Here is a 17444-nt window from a genome sequence, read left to right as displayed (position 1 = left end):
GACCCCCAGGCAGGACCACTACTCTCCTGCCGGCACCATCTGGTTCCCTGGCCCAGCGACTATCTCACTTTTTGCCTCTGAAATGCCTTACTTCTAGGAAAGTGGAACTTACCCCTAAAATGCTGTTGGTTCCCTGAGCTCACTCCTGATTGGTTATTTCTCTCCCTCCTGATTGGTCCATTTCTACAAAGCTTGTTCCTAATTAGTCAACTTTTGTTATACCTTATTTACATATGATGTTGCAAAGTGTAAACTGGCAGCCTATAAAAGCCTGTGTAAACCTACACACGGGGTTCAGAGCTTGGAGTGTTAACTCCTCTGGGCCGGCTGGTGTAATGAACCTGAATTTTCCAACTCTCTGAGTGCTGCTTGGTTTCTCACCCGGATCCAGGTTCCTGTCACAACTGAGCTGTAACACATTTTTCTGCAACAACGGGAAGGGTGCAGCCGAGGGCCCTTGGGCAGGAGACTGAGCACAGGTGGTCTCAGCTGAGACACCCCCTCCCTGGGAAGCTCCTGTGTCTTCCAGGCATCCAGGTTTCTCAGAGGCTCCACACCTCACCCCACCCCCCAACAATTGCAAGTGCCCCTTACTCCCCAGCTTCCCTGCCCCGTCCTGTGAGCCCTGAGGGCACAGATGTGGCTTTGCTCCCTGCTGTATCTCATCTGTGGCCCCCAACAAGAGGGAGGCCAGGCCAGGGGCCCTTTCCTGGAGGTGGCTGTCCTGGGCGTCAAAGTCACCAGGCAGAGAGGGTCAGCGGCACCTGGGTCTGTGCGCTTGGCCCCGCTGCTTCCTCCTCCGGGGCGATTTCTTGTTCCCAGGAGAAACCAGGTAAAGGGTGGCCTGCAGAGATGCCCACTGGACGCTGCTTGTAAAACAGAGATGCTGGAAATGATCTGAACACCCATCTGTCTGGGACCAATGCATCGACTGAGCACTTGCCTGTGAAAGGCCGGCCAGGCATGAGAGGGCCGGATGTCCAGGATGCACTTGAGTGAAAGAGAATGGGGGAGTTCAGAACATCAAACTTTCATTTAATTGAACAGAATGTCAGTTCAGCAAACACAATGAATCCCAGGCTGAGGGGAAGGCGCCCGTCCCACCCGGGCTGGCTCTCCCCAAGCACTCGTGCCTCCAAGGAAGCCCCGGACACAGCCATGTCCAATGCAGCCCACATCGCACTCACCAAGTCAGGGGGGCCTTGTCACAGGACAGGACAGGCAGGAGAGTGGCCAGCAGTGCCACCTCCCTCTCTGGAGAAGGGCTTCACTGCCCAGCCATGCCCAGGAGCCTAGCTGCAGCCAGCTGCTGCCTGAGAACAGACCCACCTTGACTGACTTCTGACCTCAGCTGCTGCCTCCAGTATAAGGAGTTGCCAACCAAATTCTTCCAACACGGCAGGGGGCTCAGCTGCCCTCGGTGCTTCTCAGCAGGACCCCAGGGGACTCTGGGGACCTCCCTCCAGTGGGAACAAGGCTCTGAAACTTGTGTTGCCAGATGTCCACACATGCTCCCCCTGGAACACCGGCCAGGCTCCCAAGGGGCAGCTCAGCCCAGGCTGCCCCTTGAAAGCTCAAGGAGCATCCTGGCTCCCCAGAAGGCGTCACTGGAGGCCTGGTCATCAGGCCACAGCACCTGGAAGGCCAACAAAGCGTCACACATGGAGGAACCCTCTTGCCACCTCTGCCATCCCACTGGGCACCCTGGACCAGCCTCTCTGGACTCAGTGAAAAACACTGTGTCCAGTCCTCGTTCCACTGAAGTTCAGCCTCAAGACACCACTGCCCCGTGGTCACCTCTGCCCATTTTATTCACACTAAAGGCACGAGCTGAGGATGCAGGAGGGAGGAGGGAAACCACAGAACCTCAAAGGAGGGCTCACCTGGCCAGAGGGCAGGGGCTGGCTCAGCTCCACGGCAGGCAAGGGGCCAGGAAAGGCAGGCGGGGCTGGGGCCAGCTCCGGGGTGCTGGAAAAGGGACAGGGTCAGGACAGGCCCTTTTCCAGGCCCTATTGGAGGGTGACACGGTCCACCATGAGCAGTGTGCCCTGAGAGCTCTCTGCCCATCAAGGGCCCTTCCAGGTGCCTCTTCAGGACCAGCCTCTGCCTGCAGGGCTCTCGGGTGGGTGGGATGTGGGAGGGGCCTGTGCGGCACCTGGAGCAGGTGGCTCGGGCCGTCTAAGTACATCCAGACAGGCTCACAGAGAAGGGGACAGCCAGTGGGGATGTGAAGGAAGAAAAGGTCACAAAGAAGGGGCAGGCCTGAGGTGGGAAGGAGTCAGTAGGCCCTTAGGGCCAACTCAGGGGAGGTAACTGGTGCAGCCCCTCAGAACAGCGGCCAGGCAGATCCTTAAAAGTCTGACCACACCTGGTCACCCACTCGTAGGTGTCCTCTCCCAGAGACACAAAGGCAGACGTGCAGGTCGCCAGGCATACGGAAAGGCTCACAGCAGCCCCCAGACCAGGCTCCCAAGTGCCAGCCAATCGGTGATGTCGACCCAGGCCGAGGACAGGACTCACAATGAGGAGGAGGGGACTGTGGGGACCCAAAGTACCGGGACGGGTCTCGGAGGAGTCAGGCAGAGTGCTGCACCCCCCAAGAAGAGCATCTGCTGTACGATTTCATTTGTACCAAATTCCAGAAAATGCAGCTAAAGAAAGCAGATCCCCGATGCTGGGGAGGTGGGGGTGGAGGCGAGTGGAAATAGCCTGCAAGGCCAAGACCTGCAGCTCGGTTATGGGCTGTGGCGGACACACGAGTCACACTCAGAAAACTATCATCTGTAACAACTGAACACGCCTGGTCACTTTATGCCAGTTAGACCCCCAACAAAGCTGTTCTTACAGAAGGAGTCAAGGTCACCAGAGCAAGGATGGGCCAGGGCAGCAGGGCCCAAGGGCAAGTCGGCCAGTGGAGAAGCCACAAGGGGACCCCATGAAGGCCTCTGGTCTGTGCGGCTCCCAGTCATAAATGGAAAAGTGAGTCCGTCAGCACGGGCTGGATTTTCTCACTGTCTGGCTATTTCCTAAGCAGGGCCTGCAACTTAGGGGGGCTCCTCCTCTCTCACACGTCCCCCTGTGATTCTGCCCAGATTAGGGAGCTCCTGCACCCTGGGGATCCAGTCCTGTGGCCGCTACCATAGATTCCCTCTGCTGCAGAGGCCCCCTTGCCTAACAGGCTGCGCTTTGGAGGTCATCTGGATGGCTGCCCCAGCCCCACCACCACAGTCCGCAGCCCTGGGCTGCTCACTGCCCTCCAGAGCCCTTTTAAAACTACAATTTGGAATATAAAGCCAAGATCCTGCTGCTGTTCAGAAACTAAGTCTTTGGGGAAAAGAAACTGCCTGAAGAGGGGAGGGTGTAGCTCAGTGGTAGAGTGCATGCCTAGCATGCACAAGGTCCTGGGTTCAATCCCCAGTACCTCCAGTAAATAAATAAATACATCTAATTACCACCACACCTTCCTCCCCCACCGCACCAAAAAAAAAAAAAGAGAAGTTGCCTGAAAGAGGCAGCCGGGGCCCAGGGAGATCTCTGGGGAAGCGTCGAGGCCTGAGCACCAGCCACAGAATGTATGCCCATAACTCCTCTGATATTTCCGGGTGTTCTTTTCTCTTGGGAAAAGTACAACCTTTATTCAGTCGAGGGCCATCAGAAAAGAGCTGCACACTTGGACGGCAAATCTCCCCACCAGGACTGGCCTCTTTACGGGCCGTGGCATGTGTAGCCTGAGCTCCAGGGCTCTGAGGCTTACCTCTGGGCAAGGATGAATTCGGGAGCCTGCGGTGGGGGCTGTGTCATCAGGAAGCCACCCGCCAGTCCCTCTGTCCAGCCACCGCTGGTGCCTGGAACCTCCTGCAGGTACGTGCTCTGGGAGTTGACGCTGGGAGGGTCAGCAAATCCTGCACAGGAAGAAATGCCACAACCCAGGGCTGGAAAAGGCAGCAGGGTCCCCATGCAGCACGACAGAGAATCCTGCAGAGAGGCCGCGTCCAACCTGTCCAGCCCCAGGCTCAGCTCCCTCGCTGAGGGGAGGGCAGCCACCACTGGTGAGCTCAGTGGCCTCTTCAGGCTCCCAAAGACCCAAACAAAGTAACAGTTTGCTGACTTCAAATTCTGCTTTGTCACTGCAGACCTCACAACAGCCCCTAGTGCAGAAGATCCAGAATCCAACTGAACTATGACGCTGTCCACCAGAAGCACACAACAGTGTGAACTGACTGTACTTCAATGAAAGAAGAAGACTCAGCATCCAGCCCTGCCCCATGTCCACTGCGTCGCCTACGGACAGACAGGTGGGCATCCGCTTCCTCCTGCCGCTCGTACTCGTTCACCAGAGGCTGGGCTGTTTCCTTCCCCTTTCACCTTGGGCTTCGCCCCGACGTCACTGAGGTGCGAGGTGTCACTACCTTACTCTGCACTTTCCCTCTGCTTAAAATGTTTCAGCAAACATCTCAGGGGACCTTGGCCTCTCTAAGGCAAGCCACTGTGCTTTTGATCAGTTCTGGTTGACAGATGTTTAGGAGCAAAGTGAGCTAAGAAGTTCAGCCCATTTCTGCTCTAAGTCTGTCAGGTGGTAAAGCGAGCCTGAGTCCCTGATCTCAGATCCTCAGCAACAGTCCCTCCTCCTGTCTGCCAGCCAGCTGCCCAGATCTCCCCCACCATTTGGTACACAACTCCACCCCTGTTTTATGCTGTTTCCTCTTTCCCGCACAACTTTCAAGATACTCTGAGGTCCAGGAAATTTGGTTAATTTGAACAGTTCTATTTCAAACGTAATAGATCAATGAGATGTCTTCTTCCTCCAAGAGAAAGAGAAATAAAAAGCCCCAAGCCCAGAACAAAGCAGGTGTCAGGGGACAGGTAACTAGCAGGGGAGAGAGGTCCCTGCTCCGCAAACACAGAGCACAGGTCCATCCCACCCAGGTGGCGGGTGTCTGAGGGGAAGCCAAGGCCGAGGACCCTGAGAAGCTTGCGGCGAGGGAGGCGGAGCAGGGGGGCCTCCTGGTGCTCAGGCGGTCGGTCAGCAGGGAGCTGGACACCTCCCGGAGACCACCACCCCTCACACACACGGGACGTGGCGTGAAGACCAGCTCCCCTCACCCCCGGGTGAGGCTGCCCAAGGCCCTCCCGACTCCAGCCCTGTTAGTAAATATGGGCAGGCAATGGCGAGCCTCTGAAACGAAAGACCAGTCCGATCAGACGGAAAAGCTGCCTCGGAGAAACCAGACTCGAGCTCGCCCTCTTTGGGGCCCCGCCTCCTCTACTCAAGGAAGGACCCGAATCCAGGATGCCAACATTCCCCACTTCAGGCAGCAAAAGGTACTTCCTGAAACTTCTAATTAGGATACTCAGAGAAATAGAAGCTATCGCATCTAGAAAAGTAACAGGATCTCTGAAGAAAGGAAAATCAGTAAAGACACCACAGAGCCTGGAGTTCTCTTAAACTATGTAACGGTCAGAATAAAGTATCAGAAGACCGAATTTAAGGCAAAAGCACACACAATAAAAACATGTATTTTTTTTTAAAGATAAGCATTTTGGGAGATTGCTCCAGGATTTCCAACATCCAAATAACATTCGTGCTCTCAAGGGAGAACTGGAGGGAGGAGACTATCAAAGAAAATATCCAAGAGTATCACCCCAAACACCCAGAGTAAGTCAGCTATGCTTCAGTCTAATAAAATGCCCCAGAGCTTAACAGAGACCTTGTTCACAGACTCTTTAAATTGAAAGGCTTACCGACAAAGTGAATTTAAAAGACTCACACCCAGGACCATCACACCCAGTCTCCGGACCATTCTGAAACTTCAGAACACCAAGATAAAAAGCTCCGAGAGAGGAAAGATACGTGAACATCAGAATGACATCCGACTTAAAATGACAACACCGGATGCTCCAAGGATGAGATGCTTTCAGATTTCTAAGGGGAAAGGATTTTAAGCTCAGAATTCTGTCCCTGACAAAGTGGCCATCAAATATGGGGGCAGATTAAAGACCATTTCAGAACATGCAAGGACTCGGAAAATGTCCCTTGCAGGCACCCTTCCTCGTAAAGTTCATTGAAGACATTCTCTAACAAAACAAGAGTCAGGAAAGAAAGAATAAGACCTGCAATTCAATTTGCCGAAGCAGACCCAGGGAGGCAGCCACAGGGGCCCTGGGGGGTTGCTCCCCTCAGGTCTAGAGAGCGAGCACTCGGATGGGAGCAGGAAGCAGGCTCCCGGCAGGCAGCCTTCAGGGGGGGACGTGTGAAACACGGGGAGACGTTAACGACGTGGTAAGAGCAGACAATGCAAGAAAAAAGAAAAGCACTGAGAAACTCCAAGAAAACATGTGTGTGACCATTGAAGACTAAGAAACTGAGGTCACGGGCTGAGTTCAGTGCCGATATCCTCCTTACCAGCTGGGCTGTCACAAGATGCTGTCATGTTTGGTGGACAAAATATATACCTGAATACATATTCTTGCAAGGTATTTAGAGCTACAGTTATAACTCAGAAAGAAACTCCAACCAGAGCAGGGGGGGCCGCAGGGGTATGAGCAGCTCAGCCCTCCTGGGCTGTAACAGGTGTTGACAAGTTACGGGGACTGGAGCGGAGACTGCCGGGGTGGCAGCCGTTTCATTTCATTTTTGTCTTTCCTCACTGTCTTGTTTTTTCAGGCAGGTGCACATTTTTTTTTTGGAAACAAAAATAAAGGGGACATATTCGGGCTGTCTGTGGGAAGAGCATGTGTTCCAGCTGCACTGGGTTGGGGTTGATCCAAATAACACGGGATCTGAGCAGAAAGTCCAAGCACCTCAAAATTCTGCCCCCTCAAACAGGATGCAAGCAGTTACAGCATCTGATGCAGAAACATGGGGTCTGTCTAAAGTGGACCCACCTGTGGGGCCGGGCTCACTGGGGGCAGCGACGGACGTAGCCACAGCAGCATCAGGAGGGTGCATGGCCAAGTCCACCCCAAGACCGCGGACCAGCTGCCCAGTCTGGAGGGGATCTTCCTTGGAGGACGCCAGTGCACGGGACATCAGCCATGACTCGGGGGCAGCCAGAGAGGGGTCCAGTGTGTCGTTGCCAGCAGCCAGAGGGCAGAGGCCGGGGCTAGGGCAGACAGTGGGGAGAGCGGCAGGACCATAGCCAGGTCCCCCCTGGTACCTCTCACCACCTTGCAGAGACCTGGGGAACACAGCACACATCATCCCTTGGTGGGCAGAGGCTCTCTCAGGCTGGGACAGGGGGACCTGGGGGAGACTCCAGCCCAGTTAGCGATTCTGGGCTCCCAACGCCACTTAGCCTCTGATGGCTGTGGGATCCACCCCATCTCCAGTCACACTGCCTCCACAGTTCTCCCTGGGGCTGCAAGGGTTCCAGAGACACAGAAAGTACCACTGCTAGAAACCAAAGCCACGTTAGCAGTTTCTTTACAAGGCCCTTCAATAAAGCATTGCTGCACAGTATTGACAGTGGAAAGTGACTAGGAAGCCCCTAAGAGTTGAGTAAATACATGAAGGTGGATCTTTAAGGAATATTAGGCAGCAGTTAGTAATTTAAAGAGTGAATATTCCACAAATGCTAGCGGCATCTCAGACACCACTCCTCGGCTTTTGTTAACAACTCCCCACCCCTATCATCTGTGGACCAACCCACATGGCAGTGGTGGTCCTATCACTACCTCCATTTCACAGGTGAACAAAAGTGAGACACTGAGGTCACAGGGACTTGCCTGCGGTCACACATCTGGGCAGTGCCGGCCTGGGTGTAAGGTGCCAGCCTGGTGGCGTCATGAGAGACGCTGCCCACACAAGGGTCAGTGGAAGAGGTGGGCACAGCTTGCTGGTTACACATAGTGGACCTGGCCCCACACTCAAACTTTGTCCTGCTGCTGACCCACACTTCCCTCAGCCTCGCTGCATTCATGCAGCATCCCAGGAGGTGAGGGAAAGAGCTCAAACAGTGCCTGATCCATAGTAGGAACTCAAGAACTGTTGCCTGTTACTAACTCAAATAAATACTACCCGGACCAAATGCTAGAGAAACAAACCACGAGAACAGATGGTCTGTCTTGGAGGTAGGTCTGCGTGTGTGTCTTTCCAAGTCTGTGTTCCCCAGTCTCCAAAATTGACATGAAGCCAGACTATGAGTCAGGTTCCGGGCAGCCAGTGTGGGTCCCCAACGTGGGCTCCCTGCCAGTGGCTCCCCCACCCCTGGGGTCACAGCCATCTCTGTTCTCAGCCATCCTCGACCTGGTCCCAGTGTCCAGCAGGCTTTCCCATGCCCACCTCAGGTCTGGTCTCCCACCGGGGACAGGGGAGCTGAGCAGGAAGACGGTCCCATGGCCTGTGAGGAGGGCAGTACCTGGAAGCCAGTGATTGTGGCATAGTCCCATCTCCAGAGAAGTCCGGGGTCGGGGCCAGGGGCTCCCACGGCCCTTGGGTGGCCTCCTGGGTCTGTACAGGCCCACTCTCCTCAGGTCCTGCTGAAAATGCACCGGACACGAGAGGCGGCTGGGGGATGCTCTGAATCCCAGACTCCTTCCCAGCAGGTTAAGAGCAACCACACTGGCTAGAAAAGGTTGCCGCCCAGCATTCTTGTTGGTCCCTTGATCTGTCTTTGGCCTGAACGGCAGTTACCAGCCCAGGACACCCTAAGCTCTGGCACTTGGCTCCCTTCCCACTGCCTCCTGGCCCTGGCCACACGGTAGCCTCGAAGGCAAAACGCTGCTGCAGCACCACCCAGGCCCATCCTGAGTCCAACCTGACTCAGCTTCAGGGATCTCTCTCCCCACGGGGTGAAGTCTTGAACGTGTGGACTGGGAGAGGGTGTCCTGTAACCAGGGACCCTACCTCAGCCTGGCCATAGACATAGGTTTTGTGAGACGGGCCACTCACCTGACCACTGAGGCCTGTCCACACACCCAGAGCCAAGGTGGGGGTGGCCTGCAGGCTGCAGAGGGCGTGGACCTGCCTCCGTCGCGCTGGGGTTGTCCACCATGTCTTGGGCTGGCGCTGCACGCTGCACAAGAGCCCTCTGGCGCCGCCGGTAATTGGCAAACCAGTTGTAGACCTGCTCCATGGTCAAGCACGTCTCCGAGGCCAGGTCCTCCTGCCTCGAAACAATGCACCCCTAGGCCAGCCGGCTCCTGAGGCGCCAGGCCGGGACAGTGAGCCAGCCTGGATACCAGGCAGCGGGGGCACCGAGTGGGCTGGGACACGGAGCCGATGGGCACAGTGGCCTCTGGCTTCATTCCTCAGTCACACCGCCGCACCGCCGACAACCACCCAGAGTCCAGAGGCCTAAGGCAGGGCCTGCAGACTGGACCCTCCAGAGGTGACACCAGACCACTGCCCACCTGCCCGCTTGGTGTGACAGCACGTCTGCCACGATCGACCCTGCGATCAGGCACCTGTCCTTCCGCTGGACCCAGATCCCAACCACCTTCACGGGCCCAGCACCAAGCTCTGGGAGAGAGCCCCGCCCATCAGACAGAAAGAGAGCATGCGGGGCGGTCACTGCCAGACTCCGGATGATTGGAGACAGAGAGGAGGGGCGGGGCAGTCACTGGGAGAGTCCAGCTGATTGGACGGGGGGGGGGAAGGGGCGGGGCGGCCACTGAGCGAGTCCCCCTGATCAGACTGGGAGAGAAGGAAGCAAGCCAGCTTTCCGATTTGAAGGACTCCCACTCGCATCCCCTCAGCCTACTCCCCGAGAGCTCAGCCCCTCCATCCCTCCTGCTGGAGCCCTGGCCGCCGCGAGTGCTCAGTGGGCATCTGTTGAAGCCACACTGGAGGACAGGATATCGAGACACCCGTGAGGAAACCAGACCCCCTACTTGTGCACGCTGGACCGACATTCAGGGGCCGCCAGCCAAAGAACGCCGTCCCCAGGGCAGTTCAAAGGAGGCAGAGCCCACCAGCGCCCTGGCAGACAGGCCACTAGGGCGATGGAGTGAGTAGGGGGTCTGATGGGGGGTGACTGAGGTTGTGGATCAGTCACTAGGGGTGTGATATCACCTCAGGGTGGGGTTCTCCTAAGGATGGGGCTTCCCCTAAAAGTGGGAGTTCCCCAAGGGTGCATGGTCACCTAAGGGTCGGCAGTCAGGCACCTAGTGATGGGTGTCCCTAAGGACAGAGAGGGTCGGGTAAAGGGAGGGGTGTCTGGCCTCGCTCTCACTGCTCTTACCCGCTGGGCCTTGCTGGGGTTGGTGCTCACTCTCGAGGCAAAGTCCTGCAGCTTCTGGCGAACTTCTCTGGGGAAGTTCCGGCTCTTGAGGCCGTCAGGGCAGAGGGAGGGAGGCGGTGGGTTCCTGGATGAGGGCAGTGGGGAGGTGGTTACAGATCCCTTCTTCTGGGCCCAGCTGTGTGCTCGCCTAGACCTCCTCTCCTCTCACTGGCTACTCTCCTTGCCGGCTGTGTGCTGCAGCCCCCTAGTCCATCCCCTGAACAAGGGAGGGGCCTGGCACTGCCCCGGCTCCCACTCCACACTCTCACCAGACTTCCCAGGACCAGTCACTGACCAATGGTCCATGACTGTTGAAGCTGGATGATGAGGATACTGAAGCTGGATACACTATTCTCTTGACTGTGTGTATATTGGAATTTTTCCAAAAGAAAAAAGTGACATATAAACAAACAGCAACCTGTCTCTACACGATCTGCTACCCAAATGTCAACTGAACAAACCCCCATGAAGGACAAAAACGCACCCACACATCCCACCTCCCAGTGAAGCTTCACCCCCCACCCCCAGCGCGTCCTGGGTATCCAATGAGAGACCACCACGCGCCAGCCAATCAGGCCGAGAGCCCCGGAGCCCAGGTTTTTTCTCTTTACCTTCTCCAATACATCCAACCTGCCAGCAAATCCTCCAAGGCCTATCCTGACACCACCCTTTCTCCAGCCACAGCCACTCCCAGAAACTCCAAGGACCTCCCGCCTCTGCTTCTGCACTGGCCATCTGCTGTGACTCCCATGTCACCCCTCCTTAGGCCCAGAGAGAGCTGCCCCCATGCTCAGGCCTCTCCCAGGCTCGCCGGGTCCCTGCTGCAGCCCCCACCACAACAAAGGGCCAATGCATCACAGCCCCTACAGAACGTGTCCCATCTAGCAGTTCTTGCTCTGAATTATGGGACCTGCTGTTTCCTGGTCTACTATGGTCCACCATCCACACTCCCGGGCAGCTCCAGGAGAGCAGGGCCCCAGCAACCAGGGGCCTCTTCACCAACACCCCATGCTGGTCCCCCAGTCATTTACTCTGCAGAACCATCCTCTGGCAGGCTGTCAGGACCTGTACTGAGGTTCATGACTGCATCCCCCAAAACTCCAGGACAGATTAACTGCTGGGCTTCAAAGTCGTAACTGGCAGGGACCACGAGAAAAACTCGGTCTGACCCAAAAAGATTCCACCTCTTATTCCATCAGTCAGGCCCATGGCTCAGCAACCCCTGCCCCTCGGGCTGTCAGGAGCCCCGAGCGAGTCCTGCAGCCCCTCCTGGCCAGGGGGGGAGCACCTAGGAACAAAGGCTCCACAGTCGTGATGTCTAGGCTGGAATCCTGCATCTCTCTAGTGTGGAACCTGGGGCGAATCCTTCTGTGCCTCGGTTTCCTCATCCGTGAATGGTGAGGACGGAAACAGTCAGAACCAGGTGTGACATTTACCTAGTGCTGAGCACGGTCATGGCGGTAATTACCACGAACATCCACTCAGCAGCTGTCGTGTGCCAGACAGTCTCCTAAGCACTACGTCGATCAAATCGTGCCTGCAGCACCCTCGTGTTTTTCTCTCTTTCAAGGGTCCTGCAGCCCTGAGGGGCCGTGCTGGGGTCCAGGCCAGGCCATCTGCAGTGTCTGACCATGGGGATTAGCCAACCTGAGGGACATCCATCCCTCGGAAGGAGGGTGGGATCAGAGTGTCCGCCCACTGACTCCCTCCCTGTGGAGTCCTGCCGGATGGACAGTGGCTCCTGCTGCAGCTTGGACTCTTGCCTGGGTCCCAAGAAGGGCTCCCCCTCCGTGCCCTGCAGGCATTGGTCCCCACAGCCGGTGGGGCAGGAGGAGAGTGTGGCTGAGTGTAAGGCACCAGCCGATGTCACACCTATTACCCTGACTGTTCCTGCTTCTCCTGGCTTTTCCTGCCCTTATCTCCCTGCCTCTACTGCCCTTCAGCCCATCTGTGGCTTTGGACAGCAGATCCCTTGGGGGCCGCAGGGACTCTGGGCATATCAAGGCAGGCACCTACCTCTTCCTGCACCTGAACTTCTGCACGGGGGTCAGCACGGCCACGCCAAGCCTCTTCATGAGCAGACAGTAGTGAATGTCATTCCAGAGCTGCACCAGCTCGGGGCTGCCTCCCGGCACCCGGAATCCCTGCGGACGAGAGCCTGATGAGACCTGAGCCCTCGCCAGCCTGGGAGCCCTGGGACAAGCTGCTGGCTGGCACCCACTGGCTGGCACCCACTGGCTGGCACCTCATGGCCAGCCGGGCTCCAGTCCCCACCAGGCTGGGTGGGAAGTCCCTGGGAGATCAGCCTCACCCACTCACTGAGCACTGCTGCCCTTCCAGAAGACAAGGCGGGCAAAGCTCTCCATCACTGCCCACTGGTGAGGAGCACAGGCAAGAGGACCAGGGACGAGCCTGTGGCCATAACACACAAGGCAGAGCTGCACCGCAAGCCACAGGTCACGTTTGAGGGGCCCGAGGCTTGTCCCCCATCTTGAGTGGAAGACCTTTGTCTCCCACCAGCAGGGCGGGCCCCTGGGGCTCAGTGAGCACATTCTGAGCTGGGGGGGATGAAGGGGTCCTGGCCTGTGCCAGTGCCAGCTCACCAACCCAGTATGCCTTGGTCCTGGAACCAGGCTTGGGAGCTGCCCAAAGATGCCAAGTTGGGCCTACCCTGGACACAGGCCCTATGGTCAGTGTGTGGTCCCTGCCTTCAACCCCAGTGTTCCTGGGACCATCTTGGTGAGGGAGATGCTGAGAATCATTTAGCTTTCACTCCACGCATCAGGAAAAGCCCATTTTGCTGGGCTGAGGCCTGTAGTCTTCTGCAGAATGCAGCAGTCGGCCTTAGGCACAATCGTCACGGAAGCCACGCGGGGCTTCCCCGCCTGCAGGAGTGGCCATTGGCCATAAACGCCCTTTCTCAATGTGGTGGCCCTGTCCTCTGTCTCAGGTCTCAGAGCACATCACCTCCAGACATTTCTGGACCATCTTGACCGAGCTATAGTCCCTCCCCTGGGAGTTTTTCATCATCGATTGCCTTCACAGCAGCTGTTACAAGCCTGTGTGTTCACCCATTTATTCGGACGTATTTGGAAAATGGAGCCCTCTTCTGTTCCAGGTGTTATGTTGGGATCATTTAATGAGCAGAACTGAGGCATTCCCGATCCTGGGGCCTGCAGTGCAGGAGCGGAGGCAGACCATACACAGACCGACAGAGAAATAGGTTGGTCATTCTGAACTGAGGAAGGAGCCACGAAGGGACACGAGGGACTCTGCTTGAGAATAAAGAAGCATCAGCTGGACTGGGTGACGCTGAAAGCAAGACACCAGAGTGGCAGGAAGGCACCAGCCACACGAAGAGCAGGGCTCCAACCTCTGGCCAATGGCTCACACGGGGTCAAAGACAAAGGTCTAGGGGCTTCGAGGGACAGCACGGAAGCCAGTAAGGCCACTGTCGGGACTGGAGAGCAGGCTCTGGGGCCACTGCCTGGCTGCACACCAGGGTACCTACCACCTGCTGTCTTAAACCCCCCTCTGGCTGGTGCGTGAAGACTAGATTGAGAGGGCAGGAGAGGACCGGGGGGAGGGCAGCCAGGAGGACTCCCCAGGGCTGGGATGGGAGTGGGGAGCGGAAACAGAAGGCACAGGGAAGAACTGGGCAGCCTGAAGGTAAAAGCAGCATGAACCACGCAGCGGCTGTAACAGGGAGTGAAAGAGGGAAACATAGGCCCCCACATGTCCTACTGCAATCCTGTGAGCCAGATGGATTTTGGAATTATGAATGTCTCAGATTTTAGAAAGTAATACAGGCAGAAAGTGCGTAATTTGCACCACCCCAGTATAACCTGGGGCAGGCAGCATCCTGCAACCAAACATACCAGTATTTAGGTAGTAAAATGTACCAGTCACGTTAAGTGAGTAAATAAAGAGCATAAGTAGCTTCACATGCACGCAGCTCAGGTTTTGGTGACAAATGAGCTGAGGTTCAAAGTACCACCAGAGGAGTGACCCAGCAACCTGCAGTTTCAGACTTCCCAAATGGAGACCAGGAGCCTAGGGTCTGTTTGACTGTTTGTCTCACTACCTGGGATGCCGACTGTCCCAGCCAGGACCACCCTTCCAGGCCCACCCTTCCAGGACCACCGGGATTTGATAAACAGAGAGTTTGTCTCAGACTACCCAGTGAGGAATTCTCACTGGCTGAGAGTAAATGGTTCCAACTTGGTATATAGCATCTCTCCCTAGGCTCTTGATGACTTCTGGGGATTTCTGTCATGTCTGGGGGGGTGGTGGCTTCCGCACCTCTGTCCACACCCCCGTGCAGACCAGTCCTACCTCCAGCAGCTGGCGGGCGGCCTGGTGCTGCTCCTGCTGGGCCAGCACGCGGGCACACACCAGGGCCACGTCCACGTTGTCCAGGAGGTGCAGGCGGAGCTGGCTGTCCAGCACCGCCGTGACCAAGGGCTGCACCTGGGCAGGGTCGTCCTGGAGGTCCCGGCACAGCCTGCCTGCGAGGCTCACCAGCTCCGCCAGGGGCGGACCTGCGCCCCCCCTGCCCCTCAGCAGCTGCAGGAGGCTCTGCATCCGGAGTCCGCTGGGGCCCCTCTGCAAACAAGACAACAGTCATGACAAGGACCTGTGATGACCACAGGCTGACCACACAGCAATCCTCAGACCAACTCTGCGAGGCCCCTCCTGCCGCAGGTGCTTGTAAGGTGGGGGTCAGGAGAGAAGGTGTGGCATCATTGCCCCCCAGAATTGCCTTGTAGTCCCCACAACAGTCCAGCCCTTGGTTGTGCACCAGGTCCCAGCCCTGTGCTGTCGCTGGGAGTTCACCTCACTCCTCTGAACCTTCCCTCTGTTCTGCTGCTGCCCCCTCCCCATATCTCCTCCTCTCCATTTCCCCCACATCTCACGCACGTGGTCACTACTGTTCCCTTCGCTTCTCCTCTGCGTTCAGTGGGGGTGGGGCCCACCCGGGTCAGGTCATCAGATTTCCCCAGCATCTGCCAGAAGGGTGTTCAGGCCTCTCTAAATGGTGGCCGGGGTTGAGGGAGGGTGGAGGCTGTGCCCTGGACCAGGGGCAGGGCAGAGGCCCTTCTTGCTCCTGCGCAGGGGAGTCCAGGGGCCCAACCCCGTGGCAGGACCAGCAAAATGTGGTTTTAACTCTTGATTTTGAAAAAAAGTTTATATTTGAAAACCACGAAGATTTAAAGGTTGCCCTCATCTGACAAATTAATAAAAGAATAAAGGAAAGGGGAGGAAAGGGAAGCAGGAAGGAGAGAAAGAGACAAGGCGGGCAGAGGGAGGGAATCTAGACAAAGGAATGAATGCGCACCAGCCTCCCTGGCCCAGCCCTGCTGGAGTTCCGGCCCCTTGCCCTCACATCGCTGCTGGCACCAAGCTTTCCCTTTGCCGGGTGAGGACTGAGGATGAGAGTGGAGGTAACTTGCCTCTGCCCAGAAGTGGGGCCCCAGGCAGGCTGACTTCTGTGTGCAAGTAGGGAACCCTGACATGTTACACTCAAAACCCGACTCTGCTGCGCCCCCTGCTCTGCCCTCCCACCCTCCACACAAACAGGTGAGCCACGCCGAGCTGGACTGAAGGCGTTTTAACAGCAGAGAGCGCTTGTTTCTGGCAGTACTTAATCTGGCCAGCACCGCAGAGGCAATTCCTGGTCTCTGCCCGGTCCTGCAAAGTACCCCATGAAAGGTGGGGCAGTAGCTTGCAGCAACGCCTCCCCAGCCCTGGACGTTCAGGCAGTAAGCCAGGGATCGCATTTTCCAGGATAACGTTCAGACCTGTGTTCACAACTGCCCCTACTTCTATGGAACAGACGCCTGGAAGCGAGGTTAAAGGGTGCGATCTGAGGAGATGCTGCCGAACCGCTTTCCACACAGGTTGTGAGAATCCGAAGAGAACAGGTGGGGTCCTGGCAGAGGGTCAGCCCTGTTTCCAGCCCTCTCCGCCCCACACTGCTTCCAGGGGCGCCGGCCGGGGGTGGGGGTGGGGGTGGGGACTCCCGTCTATGCCACCTTTTCCCAGCCTTAGCGCCCTGTCACCAGCTCCTGATACAGGGCCTCACGTTTCTTCCGGTCACGACTGGCAGGAGGCGAGGGACCCTGGTTTCCTCCAGCGCCAACCCCACCTCCACGCCTGGCTCCAGGAAGGGCAGGAAGGAGGCTAAGGACGGGGCTCATAAGGACAGGACTCCAGAGTTCTGGAAGTCGTGCCGGGGCGCACTGTGAACACGCAGGGGACCCGGCCCAGTGGGGGCGGGGGGCGCGGGCAGGCGGCTCTGCTGTGCGTCCTGCCTGGTCACCCTCTGCTTGGCCCTGGCTCTGCGCCCCCGGTACCGTGCTCCCCGCGCGGGCTGAGATGCCTGCCCCAGAGGCCCACCCGGGACCCAGACTCAGTCACCCCCTCCCAGACGCCTCCCTCATTCACTCACCTTCACCCAGATGCCTCCGACTCACCCCGGCCCGGAACTGGCTCCCGGCTTCTGCGCTCGGCGCGCACACGTGCTCTGCCCGCACCTGCCCGCACCGCCTGGGAGGCGCCGGCAAAGGAACGGTCGCTACAAAGTGTCGAGGCTTCTCCCAATCCGGGCAAGCGCCCCGCCCAACGACCCGGGCCTGTGCCCTGCGCCTTCTCTGCGCCTCAGTCGGGGGGCCTGGGGATCCGCCTGGGTTTGGGGTGGGGGTGGGGATTCTGCTGGTTCTCCATGAGCTGAGGGCGTCTCGGGGGTCTGAAAGTTCCAGAGTCTGTGGAAGGAGCGGCTCCGGGGTCCTGGAGGTCATGGGCTAGGTTGGAGGAGGGGGCGCCACGACCCCCACCCCCTGCAGCAGGAGGAAGCTGTGACCCTGGACTAACCCCATGCCTCTGCCCTGGTGCACTGCAGCGCTAAAGCCCGGCCAGGGTCGAGATCCGCACGCTGCAGCCTGCCCCCGCGGAAAGGGGTGCCTTAAAGGAGACCTGGTCATAGCAAAGGGCACTGCGAATCCTACCCCCTGCAGGATCCTGGGCACAGAGCTCCACGTGCTGGGGAGAGGCCTTTGCGATTGCGGGTCTGGGTCCTCGCCAACCCTGGTCAAATACGCAGGGGAAACCACGGACCCGCCATCGCCCTGGCTCCGACACTGGCCTCTACCCTGTGCCGTTGACAGTTTTGTGAGTTGTTGTGCACAGCAAGCTGGAAGGGGCTCTAGACATAAGACAAAGAGG

General features: G+C 57.6%; 1 protein-coding gene across 1 annotated transcript; it reads right to left on the bottom strand.

Moving 5' to 3' along the window:
- Positions 1-1339: 1339 nt before the first annotated feature.
- On the bottom strand, positions 1340-17020 carry ANHX (anomalous homeobox). The gene is made up of 11 exons (XM_072952836.1): positions 16672-17020; positions 16306-16403; positions 14556-14825; positions 12237-12364; positions 10182-10305; positions 8891-9104; positions 8358-8478; positions 6886-7178; positions 3755-3902; positions 1884-1968; positions 1340-1636 (listed from the first exon to the last, which is right to left on the bottom strand). Exons 1-11 carry the CDS (start codon positions 17018-17020, stop codon positions 1550-1552), a joined length of 1917 nt encoding a protein of 638 aa, XP_072808937.1. The 3' UTR covers positions 1340-1549.
- Positions 17021-17444: the final 424 nt, after the last annotated feature.

Source organism: Vicugna pacos, chromosome 32 (assembly GCF_048564905.1).
Source record: "Vicugna pacos chromosome 32, VicPac4, whole genome shotgun sequence".
In the NCBI taxonomy this organism is placed as follows: domain Eukaryota; kingdom Metazoa; phylum Chordata; class Mammalia; order Artiodactyla; family Camelidae; genus Vicugna; species Vicugna pacos.
Note: the sequence above shows the minus strand (reverse complement) of the source record. Positions and strands in the feature narration are given on the sequence as shown.

What these genes read in the sequence shown, in the direction of transcription:
- ANHX (XM_072952836.1), bottom strand. Translation starts at nt 17,020, where the DNA reads ATGACCTCCAGGACCCCGGAGCCGCTCCTTCCACAGACTCTGGAACTT. An exon ending in CAGTCGTGACCGGAAGAAAC is followed by an intron (nt 14,826 to 16,305) that starts GTGAGGCCCTGT and finishes TCTTGTTTGCAG; the next exon opens with AGGGGCCCCAGCGGACTCCG. An exon ending in GAATTCATCCTTGCCCAGAG is followed by an intron (nt 1,969 to 3,754) that starts GTAAGCCTCAGA and finishes TCCCTTTTCCAG; the next exon opens with CACCCCGGAGCTGGCCCCAG.